The sequence below is a fragment of the Lasioglossum baleicum genome, unplaced genomic scaffold (genome assembly GCF_051020765.1).
Source record: "Lasioglossum baleicum unplaced genomic scaffold, iyLasBale1 scaffold2756, whole genome shotgun sequence".
NCBI lineage: Eukaryota > Metazoa > Arthropoda > Insecta > Hymenoptera > Halictidae > Lasioglossum > Lasioglossum baleicum.
This window is the reverse complement of record NW_027471814.1, coordinates 1-12248: the sequence shown is the minus strand read 5'-3', so window position 1 is coordinate 12248 and position 12248 is coordinate 1. Positions and strand designations below refer to the sequence as shown.

Here is a 12248-nt window from a genome sequence, read left to right as displayed (position 1 = left end):
GTTACTGGGGCTGTTATTTTTTTGAATGCTCGTTTTATGACACGGTCTACATATACACATATATATTACACACAGACTCGGTATGTACATAAATCTATGAATTCCATACGTTAATTTACATAGGTATCTCATCGACACTATATACGTATTATGTATGTATTATACATCTACATAATTCACAATTTTTACTAATACACTCATTCATAACGTATTGCAGATAATAGTTTATCCGTTTAAGATATTTATTTATCTAGCATAATTAATACATAATAAGAAATGTACATTATAAATTACGTTCATATTTTGTAACACGTTAATATTTTTCTTTTTTTTTTTTAAGATGAAAACTCCAGAAATATTATGCCCACTATGATTTTAATGAAATTCATTCAAATTAAAATGCCAATGCGCGCGTTTGTATACGATTCTGAGAATCTTACCTTAAACCGTGATATTACAATTTATATTATTAGAAAAGTAATTCAGACTTGCAACAATAATTACAATCGATTATTTAAAATCTTAATTGAATAGTAGTAACCGTCGTTCTCGGCATGGCCGCCAGACGGTTTACAGGTTAAAGGAGGTTCGAAGATTTTCTCGCAAGTATTGAAGAACCATCTGGATTTATTAAATTATTAATGATGTTCATATTAGATGTCATTTAATACTGATGTCAGCTTTTAATGGTATTTTAAAATAAGATTGAAATTCGTATTTCACATTTACTATTTATGCTCTTTTCTATCTTACTGTCGTCAGAGCTGTTTGTTTGCCACTTCCTACACGACTGTTCCATCTAAGTACATATGCAACATACAATATGCATACGATGCCAAATACTCCCAACATTAGTTGTTTCGCTCGTTAGCTAGTTACGTGCCAATTATCTTTCTTGCTTTCTGGAAAAATAAATAAAGCAAAATAAAATAAGTCCTTATAATTTAGACAATTGAGAAAAAATTTTTACTATGAACAAAACATAAATAAAAATCGATAGCTTCGAATCGACGCAGTCGATCACTGTAATGGGTTACAGTTGCATATATCTGTTATATGAACTAGATAAATCTTAATATTTGCGACTGGTACGTCAATAAGAAAACAAAATGATATACGTATTATGCTAATAAGATGCATTTCAACATTCATCAGACCATCTAAGAAAGATGAAGCGGTACTTCTATAAATTTGTTTCAAAAATGACTAGACAGAAGAACAGAATATTTTACTTTACATTATGACAATGCTATGTTATAAAAATTTAGCATACTGTAATGTATATAATTACAAATACTTGGACATATTTAATTATGAGAAATAGTTGAAAAATGCTGGAACATTAGTATGCAGAAGAAATAATAAAGTGCTGTATTCCGCGTCGAAAGGAGAGAGGATCCTCGTGCATTTTCTTTTGGTCACACTTAAGGAACACATAAAGGAAGTAAACAGGTTGTAGGCCCAAAGTGTGTTCCACTGCATGAGTAAAACTAAATCGTATTAAAATTAAAAGAATTGAAACCGAAAAGAGAAGGAAAGAGGTCAATGAGGTTGACTAGTACCGTGAGGCACGTGCTGAACCGAAGTGAAAGTCACATGTTGCACTAAAAAGAACATTAAATAAAAATGAATTTATTGAGCAATCAGCAAATTGAAAAGTTCGATGATACGCACTACACAAATGAAAAATACATTAAGATATGACACGGATTGTGGGATTACGTATATGGAAGCATAATGAAAAATGAACAAAACGTCGTATCGTGGATATCAAAGGATGAGAAAGCTATTGATGTAATAATACTCATAGTCGAGTAAAATCAACTACATGATATCAAGCAGGTTGAAACATCTTCAGAAACACGGGAAATATTGAAAGATATTTATGAGATCAGAAGATTCTTTGCGATAAACTTCCCTGTTTAACAATTACATAAATTGAAGAAGGATTCCCAATCAAGGTATGGCACTATTTCTTTTTTCTTATTCTTCTCATTGGTTCACTAGGAATCTTGATATTTTTTTGGATATACTTGGGCTAGATAAATTATACATCGCGAGTGAAGGGATGGAGGGTGGCAGAAGAGATGGAGACCTCAGCGACCACCTTTTCATAACAATGGAGTACTCCGCCCCCGGAAGAGGAAGAAGAAGCCAACGGGCACAGGAGCCTCACCGTGGGAGCTGGACATCATCAGGAACATCAGCATCAACGCGGTGGCAGCTTAGACGCCTCGACGAGGACGCCCTAGTGACCGCGGCACATGTGTTGGCGTGGCCGTCGAGCACGGGGGATGACCTCGATCCCCAGGATGGCGCAGAATGGCTTCACGATGCCATGACGACGGCAGCGTGCGACATTGCTATGCCGCGTGCCGCCTCAAAGCCGAAGAGGGCTGTGTACTGGTGGTGCAAGGAGCTCGCAGTGCTGCGCGAGCGCGTAATTAGCGCCTGTCGCCGGTACACTCGTGCCCGTCGCGGAAGAAAAACAAGCGAAGAAGAAGCCATACTGTACAGACAGTACAGACGGACCAGTAAGTCGCTCCGGCGTACCATCGCGCGGTCCAAGGCCCGGAGTAGGGACGAAGTGCTGCGGACGATCGACGATGATCCCTGGAGACGACCTTACCGGGCGGTCCTGGGGACTCCTCTGCTCCTCTGCTCCTTCTCTGCTGACCGAGAGCATGGACCGCAGCTTCGTGCAGCGAGTCGTCGACATCCTGTTCTCGTGGACGCCGATGACTACGTTGGAGGAGGCATCGATGGATCAGCCGACGGGCCAGCCTACCTGGACGGACGGCCTCGAGGTCAGCAGGGAGGAACTGGAGCTGACGGCCGGGAAACTCGTGGCGAGGGGGACCGCGCCGGACCGGCTTGTATTCCGGGCGGGGCGTGGGTGCTCGCCCTGGGTGACAGGACCAGGCAGTAACTCAACAGGTGTCTGTAGATGGGTAAGTTTCGCATAATCTGAAAACGGACAAGGGTTGTACTATTCCAGTAGCCGATTAAGCCTCCCGACTCCCCCTCGGCGTACGGTCCATGTGCTAGCTCAGCGAGGCTGGGAAGTTCTTTGAGCGGGTAATGGCGACCCGTTTGAAGGAGCACCTCCCCAGGAGTTGGTCCAGATTTGCATGGCAAGCAGCACGGCTTCCGTCGGGGACGATCCACCAAGGTGAGGTGGTGTTGCATGTGAGTCTCGACATCGCCAACGCTTTCAATGCTCCGCTCTGGACCGCCGTCGGGGCGGCGTTAGGGTACGACAAGGTGCTGGCATACCTGGTCTCGGTGACCTGGGACTACCTGTCCGGGAAAAGTGTGCCAGTACTCGGGACTGCACGTCACCCAGAAAGACAAGTCATGACACGTCATACACATCGATCTCGCGTCGACCGACAACATCTCACTCAAGAGATAGCATGTCATTATCCGGCCATATCGCCATCCACTAGCCCCAGAACACAGCAACACAAATAAAGAACGTTCCCAAAATCCAATCCCTGCGACAAAATCGTAAAGATATAAAAGAGCAGCAAAAATCGGCCCAGTCAATCTTAGCCTCAGCACAGTTCCGAGCTTGTATAATATATTGTAATCTGATAATAAAGTACTCAATCCTGGTTCCGAATGTCGACAATTTTGTTATTTTCATTCTCTACAATTTTACCTCACATTTGGCGATCCTGCCAAGATACATTCACTTTGGCACAAACGGAATCACGATTTCGGCATACGTGCCGTGCTGAAAATCGAAGGATCAATCGAACCCAGGAAACCAGAAAATCCACGCATTCACCCTAAGGAAAGCGAGCAAAGGATTCTACCTAGAGCTAAATACGGTAAGCCTGGACTCATTTACTTATTATTGTGAACGGAAACCTAGTTTCTCGAGTACATCAAGCACAATCAGCTCGAAATACCTAGACTCAATTAAAACGTCTACGCCACGAAAAAACGAATCGGAAGGCTCGAATACTGCTACTACAAGCATTGATAATTTCACGCGTGCTATATTAGACTCAATGCAGAAACAAAACGAGACCTTTACAAAACAAGTGAACCACTTTACTAAGCAAATTAACCTACTAACGCGATGCATAGAAGAACGCATTGTATACTATAATATATTGTAATCTGATAATAAAGCAATCGATCCCCGTTGCGAGTGTCGACAACTTTTTTATTTTCATTCTTTATAGTTTTACCTCACAGGAACTTCGGTGAGTACCTGAACAAGATCGGCCGCGAGGGAACCCCTGGATGCCACCACTGAGAGTCCGAGCTGTACGCAACATACGCTGAAGGAGTATCCGGCCTGGAGCAATGAGCGTCGTGCCCTTCAACAGCACGTCGGTTGTGACCTCTCGCTGTCCGCCATTGTACCCAGTATGGTGCAGAACGAGAGGTCGTGGCGCGAAATGGCCTCCTCCTGCGAACAAGTGATGCTGCAGAAGGAGGTGGCGGAACGGGTGCGAGAAAACGTGGACCTGACCCGCGTGGGAAGAAGGCGTCGGCGAACGCGTCGCAGACTAGCCACTGCACCAGCCGGGGACTAACCCGGGAAACGTGGCTCTGACGGTGGGAATGGTGAGACAGTCCCCGGTCCCGCTGCAACTAGCCGCCAGGACGGACCGTGGACAATTGGGTGGGGGCCCAACTATCTAGGTGACCGCAGTCGGGGAGGACGGCGTCGCGCCGTCCGACGATGGCCGTGCGGCGTCGCTGAAGATCAAGAACATTAATCGTTCGAGTGCCACGCGTTTTCGATGTTTCCATGTCCAAACGTGTCAAGGAGCGTTTTCTGCCTTGTGTTATTCCCTATCCAAAAATGCCAAGCGGTGGGATAGTGATTGTCTTATTCTCCGATTAAAAATGCCGAGCAGCGATATTGCGGTATTTGAATCCAAATATTAGATGGAAATTCAAATTCATTCTTTTATCAACTGTTTCGTTATTTTATTTTTGTGCCGGTTGTCGGCTTTGCAGCCTACATGTCTCCTTAGCACTCAAACGATTAAGCTTCCTTTCTTTCGTTGAACATAATTATAACACGGTCGAGTGATGTGGTGAACTGGTGACTGGTGGTGACTGGTCGCAGAATTGACAAATACGCTGGAAAATGATCGCAATGGTTCGTCACCGGTAAGTTTTCTTTGTTCAAAACTCTCCCTTACGTTACGCACGTTTCTTTGTATTACGTTGTAAAATTATACATATGCAGCATAATGTAACCTTTCGTTACATTTAACGCATATAACGACGACGTTAAATCGTTCGAATTTGAGGATCTGGCGATCATAAAGGAGGAAATGGACCGGGCGGTCCGGAAGTTCGGTAAGAAGAGGACCGCACCCGGACCAGCATCCCTGGCCGGGCCTGGGCGCTGGCACTGGACATCTATTCAATCGATGCCTGGAGACCGGAAGATTCGCCGCGTGCTGGAAGAAGATAATGGCGGTCCTCCTACTGAAAAGTGGCAAGCCCCCCGACTCTCCATCGGCGTACCGGCCCATTTGTCTGCTTGACAAAGCGGGCAAAATATTTGAAAGGGTACTGGAAGCTAGACTGAACGAACACCTCTCAGGGGTAGGTTGACGACGACAGACAATTCGGTTTCCGGCAGGGACGGTCAACTATTGATGCTATCAAGCGCGTCAGATCCTTGTTGGCGGCGGTCGTCCACCGGGGCAGGGTGATGTTGGCGGTAAGCCACGATATCGTCAACGCTTTCAACTCCCTGCCTTGGATTGCCACCAGGGCGGCACTAACGTACCATATCGTGCCTGCGTACCTGGCGGCTGTGATCTGGAATTATCTGTCCGGGAGAAGTGTAGAGTTCGGCTGCGTCGTGAGGAAGACGCAATGCGGTGTTTCGCAAGGATCGGTTCTCGGACCGATCTTGTGGGACATGACATACCACGCAGTGCTGAGCAGCTCCCTTCGGGCCGGTGTCAGCCTGACCTGCTACGTCAACGACACGCGGGACACAGCCGGCGGAAGGGAATGGGGAGGACGGCAAGGCTGGCGGAGCTGGGAGTGGCCTGCATCGCGAGGAAGATCCGTCAACTGACACTGAGGATCTCACCGAGGAAGACTGAAGCAATGTGGTTTCACGGCGGAACTCGAAGAGGACCACCCCAGGAGGAGATCCAAGTGGAGGACGTCCAGATCAAAGTCAAAGGACACTTAAAATACCTTGGCCCGACGTTGGACAGCGGATGGCACTACGAGCAGCACTTCGAGGTGCTGGCGTCCTGCCTGGAGAGAACGGCGGCAGCGCTGGGAAGATTTCTGTCGAACATCGGGGGACCGGATGTGATAGTGCAGCGCCTATACGCCAGGGTGATCCGCTTCATGGCGCTATACGGAGCCCCAGTGTGGGCGGAAGGTCTGATGGCCACAAGAAGAGCTGCACCAGACTTGCAAGTGTCTGCCGGAGACTGGCCATCAGGTTGTCAAGAAGATATCGCACTGTCTCGCACGAGGAAGCCGTGACTTGGCGGGTCACCCACCACCCGCTGGATCTATTCGCGATCGGGGAGGCGCACGACTACGAGCATCGGAAGAGCAGCGACAATCCGCCAACGAGGGAGGAAGTGGCCGAAGAGAAGAAAAGGACGAAGCGGATGATTCTCAACGTGTGGCGCGCCCGCCTGCAAAAACCGGGCAGCGTACGCCACAGAACAGTAGGAGTGCCCCACATGGAGCAAGCAACGAAGAATCCTACAGCGGACCATAGAACCCCTCACCCTCCGTCATCATCCATGCGATAGTGGCAGACGAGAGGTCGTTGAACGCGATGGCCGCCTTCTGCGAAGAGGTCATCCAACTGGTGTCGGTGATTTAACATACTGTACCTGCCACTCGGGCCTAATTGACACGGCCCCCATGGGCGCGGAATTGAGATACGCTCAATCATCGCAGTACGTGGCCCATCTTACCACGTACCTGCCAATTAGCGCGCAGACTGCAAGCCCTACGCGCCAACCTTGGGTAGGCCGAGACCTTTCAAAATACCTACTGACTCTGCAGACCAGTGCCCGAGCTACCCGTGAAGGGTCCAACCATCCGAAGACGGCGGCCCCCTAACCCGCGATATGGGCTTACCACTGCCCCCTCGAGGCCAACCCAAGCAACCGGCGAGGCGACGGACCGAAGCCCGCCGACCACAGGGCTTCCCTCAGGGGCTGCGGGGGACCTTGGTCATCCGCAGTACGGGTATAACGACCCCAAGGCATCCGAGTCACGTTTATATCGTAAGCCTGTGCGTTTCGCAGGAACGGGGGTCTGGCCTTAATCGGCTGGACCGTGAGAATGACAACCTCTATAAAGAATCCCTTAATTCCCAGGGCTGAGGTGCGTGGCCTTGGGGTACCACCTCGTCACGGATGCACGGGGAGGTGGCTGGTGGGTGCATCAGCCTTTGAGCGTCCAAACTTCGGACACCTGGCGCCCTCCGAAGTATAAGCCTTGCCTGGGTAATTGTGGCTCTACCTGGGTCGACCGATATTTCCACTACACTCGTGGGACCAATATGGAGAACTCAAACAAAAACAAAAATCAAAACCAAAGAAGTAATAAGCAAAAGGAGGAAGAAGGAGCAAGAGTGGAGGCGAAAGCAAGCATCCTGGATGAAATACGTCAAGAAAGAGAGGAGCTCGGGGAGTTCCTGCTCTCAGAGGGCAACAAAGTTACAGGGCTACTGCAGCCAAGACTAGAAGGGAGGATAGTGTCAAGCCCAGCGAGGTACTAATCCTGAAACCAAAGAACCAAAAGGACACCCGAACGAATGACGATATAAGGGTCGATGTGACCAAAGCCCTGAGTCACAAAAGAAAGGAAATAAAAATACGAAATATCAGGCAAATAAGAGACAAAGGTATCTTAATAGAGGTACATGACAAAGAGGATGTGAAGAAGGTCAAAGAGACCGACTTCGAGAACATCGAAATGAATGTGACTGTACCAAAGAAAATTGATCCCCCTATCATCCATCTATGATGTAGAGAGGGAGTGGAAGGCGGACGAACTAAGGCAGGAATTCTTGAGCAAAAACTTTGAAGATCTGCCTGAGGATGAACTCAGGAAGATGGCTAAGAAAGTAGTTTTTAGGCACGCCTACAGAACTAGAAATACAGGCAGACTAAACTGGATAGTTCAGCTTCCAGCCAAAACGTTTGCAAAAGTGACAAAAGAGGGTAGGTCCTTTATGCTATGGAGGACCTACAAGCTAAAAGAATATATAAACATAGCGAGGTGCTACAAGTACCATACATATGGACATGTGGCAAAATACTGCAAAGTCGAGGGTGACATGTGTGAGACGTGCGGAAGCACGGAACACAAAAAGGAGAAGTGTGGACACAAAGTCAATTCACAGTGTCCAAACTGTGTCAAGAGAAAAAGAAAGGACGCGTGTCACAGTGTTAGGAACAGTGACTCCCCAGAGTTCCAGCATCAAGTCGCGTTAAATAAAAATAGAATAAAATGGAGCTAAGAATAGCACAAATCAATGCAATGAGAGCAATCGCAGTAGCGAATGAATTAAGGGAAACAATCATACGCAATAGGGAGTACGTCATGTACGAAGAGTACAGATACGAGATCATGATGACTAATAAGGAAAACTGGGAGAGGCTAATTGAAACAGAAGGAGAATATAATAAGTTATTGAAATTTGTTAAAAATGTAAGTGAGGAAAGAAAGAGGAGACTAGCAGAACTAGATCACTGAAGAACTGGAGAGGAAAGGAAAGGAAAAGCTAGAAAGGTGGGTGCGCCTCCTCGCGGCTGTGGACGGGAGATTGCGGTAAACCGTAATCTGCTAAGACACCCTAATAAGTGAATAAGAGAAATAATGCAATAGTAAGACGCAAAGCAGCAATGAGTTGATGCTCGAGCTGCAGGAAAGAACGAAAAACAAACATATATATATATATATATAACCACAGGGCTCGAACCGGTTCCTGAGGTACCAGTGAATGCAGGACCCTACTGGCCGTACCCCGCGTAAGGACACTTTACTTCCTGAATGAGAGTGCTTTCTCACCTCGGCCTAGGTTCGGCCGACTCGGGCACCGTGGGTTCGTCATTCGCACACTGCAGTGGGACCAGAGGGCCCACCGCAGTCTCTGCGGGGGCTTAACAGAAACCCGAAGAAATCGTTGTATAGCAAGTTTGACATTGGAAGATTGGAAATTAATCAAATCATATTTGGGAGAGCACTGAAACCTAGCTAGCCTATCGAATGCATCCGCCGATATGAAACATGCAGTACAGAATGTAACGGAACATTTGTAACATGCAACAGATGTTGCCAAAGCACAAGAGGCACAAACGTTCACCGATCAAATTTTACACTCAAAATACGTGATAGAAAACATCCTCGAGATACGTACTGCCAGACATAAGTGACAACTCAACAGGCACCGAAGTGATAAGAATTCGCCGATGAGATTGAGAAGGGATGACCTCGCGGGGACAGAAGGAGGCAGCCAAGCGGGTACGGAAGCTATAGACCCGGCACGCGTTGGAAGGAGGCGGCGGCGAATGGCCAGGAGAAGACTCGCTGTCGATGCCACGCCAGCTGGCAACTAAAGCCGGCGACCGGCGCCCTTGGTGGCAGGAAAGGCGGGAGAGTCTCCGGACCTTGGATAGCCAACCGCCAGGGCGAACCGCAGGCAGTCGGAAAGGGGGGGGGGGGCTGACTGTCTCGGAAGATGCAATCGAGACGGATGGCGTCGCGTGGTGGACGCGTGGCGCTGTGGAAGACTCGTCAAGAAGGAAAAGGACCGAGGAGGCAAGAGGACCAAAGAGGAGCCCGGACAACGGGCACGCCACGGAGGGCGTCGGAAGCCCAAGGTGATATATCGCCTTACTCTCCGGGGTCCCTCCAACCAGTAGGAGAGGTAGGCAGGCCACTGTGGGGGTTTTAGTGAGTAAAATCTCTCATAACCTCGCTACCCCTCCCCCAGGTGGGTGGAGTATCTTCTAGAAAATTTCCTCCACGAAAAAAAATGAAAGCTAGGGGTCTCTGCCTGGGTTATTCCTTGTAGGGTTATGCTATAATTACAATCGTATTTGGCGGGAGGGCGATTTGCGACGACAACACGTTTGTTTTCGTTGGCTGAGTCTCGATTTTTCAGACGCCCGTCTTCGGCGGCTGCTCCTATCGGGGATCCGAAGACCATGAAAGGACGTTTGCGTTTCCCGCGTTTGTGACTGTCGTATTCCCGGCGGCGGCATTCATGCAAATCGTGTCCGGGTATTTTACAATAATTGTAGAATCGGGCTCGGCCACTGTATGGCGGTTGGAATGGGCAGGAGAGATGGGAATAATTGAAAGATTCGGCAGATCGCGGGGATCTACGGAATTCTGAGTTTGGTGAGACCGGAGGAGGCGGAGGTCTCGTAGTTCGAGTGGGCTCGGCATTGTAATGCGTTCGTCGGGGCTCGTAGTTGGTATAACGTCTGGGATTGAATTCGAATTTTGATCTATATTGTGCGTCGTCTTCGTCCATTTCTTTGCTAATGGCTATGGCGTAGTCGAATGCATTACGGAGGAATCAGGGTTGGAACACGCGGAACTCCAAGCGTATGCGAGAGATTGCACCCTTGACGATACTGGACAAGGCTAATTCGTCTAACTCTTCAATATTAATATCACCATTGCAATCCAGAATTGCGCATCTGAGATCTTTAATGCGTCTTATGTAATCTAGGACATGTTCCGTGGGTTTCTGGTATATAGTTGCTAATTCACTGCGGTATGCGTCTATACTGTAAGATGGAACAAATACAGCCTTTACCCTGTCGCACAGCTCTTTGATGGTGCGGGGTTGTTCGTCTTCAATAGCAGCATACGCCCGATTTGTTAACTTGTTAACGACCAAACGTGCGAAGGTTGGTTCCGCGTAAGGCGGGAGCATATCTTTAGCCTGTTTGCATGCTCTGCTGAATGCAAGCGCGGTCATGTTTTGACCATTATATTTCGGTACGGAATCAAGTGCTTCACGTAAAGAGAAAGTTGTCGTCGTCGTGTCGTCCGGAGAGTAGGTCTCGAGTGTGGGGAGTCTGGGATTGGGTGGGACTTCCGATCCGCCGCGGAGTGCCTCCAATTCGAGTTTCTTGGAAGTGAGCTCTGCTAAGAGCTGCCTACATTCTTCCATTTCTTGTACTAAGTCTAATCGGTATTGGTCTAGCTGTTCTCGTTTTCAGCGTAATTTCTTTTCGTCTTATGCGAGTCGTTGATGTAGAATAGAAATTTCGGGATCATTCGCGACGTTAGCTTGTGATCGTGTGGTTGCCATTTCGAAAGATTTTAACGCGAGGGTCGGAAATTAAATAAAGAGCTGACGCTCGTATAAAGGGAATACCTAACTTCCGTAAGAGACAATCACTGTATCACCGTAAGGGACGATTTACTATTCCACCGCTGTCACCAATTTGTTGTGACCCGGTTTCGGTAGGGACAAAAAAATATAATTGGCCATACTTTGTCGCCGAGGTCGTATTCTTGCGCGTTTTAGTCCACGCGGCTCCTACGTCCGCGTCTGATAGGGATCCGCGTTTCCGAAAGGCCGGTTTCCCGTACCACAGTTTACAAACGTTATTCTTAAACAGTTGTTTTAAGGAATACTACATTCCAGAAGAAATATTATGCGTAGACAAATCATTGGTCCCCTTCTAAGGCCGCATAATATTTCGACAATATCTGAAACTCAAACGGCATCGATATGGAATTAAAGTTTTTAAATTATGCAGTGGTGCAGGATATACTTATTCCTTCCAAGTATACTCGGGAAAAGAAAAAATAGAGATAAAACAGCAGGAACCGTTTCATCCGAGATTGTGCTATCTCTTTGCAAAGATATATTGGGCAAAGGGCATACTGTCTGCACAGGTATACGAGTGTTGATCTGGCAGAAAAGTTAATAGCAAAGAATACACGTTTAATGGGTACACTCGGTAAAAACAACGTGGAAATTTAGTAGAAGTAGTATCCAAAAAATTAAAACGTGGAGAACTCATTGCTCGCGAAAATAAATCCGGAATAACAATTTTAAAATGGAAAGACAAGGGAGACGTATTGATGCTTTCAACGCAACATTCGGCAGAAATGACTATTGTACATAGGAAATTTTATTCGTGTGAAAAACCAAAAATGGTTGTGGAATATAATCTAGGAAAATCATTAGTCGATTTATCAGACCAAACGATAGCATATAATTCACCACTACGCAAAACTTTAAA

At 47.3% G+C, this 12248-nt stretch overlaps 1 protein-coding gene across 1 annotated transcript; it reads left to right on the top strand.

The window, feature by feature from the left end:
- Positions 1-6099: 6099 nt before the first annotated feature.
- On the top strand, positions 6100-6770 carry LOC143221584 (uncharacterized). Its single transcript, XM_076446992.1, has 2 exons — positions 6100-6423; positions 6483-6770. The coding sequence occupies exons 1-2, from the start codon at positions 6100-6102 to the stop codon at positions 6768-6770; spliced, it is 612 nt and encodes a 203-aa protein (XP_076303107.1).
- The last annotated feature ends 5478 nt before the right edge of the window (positions 6771-12248 follow it).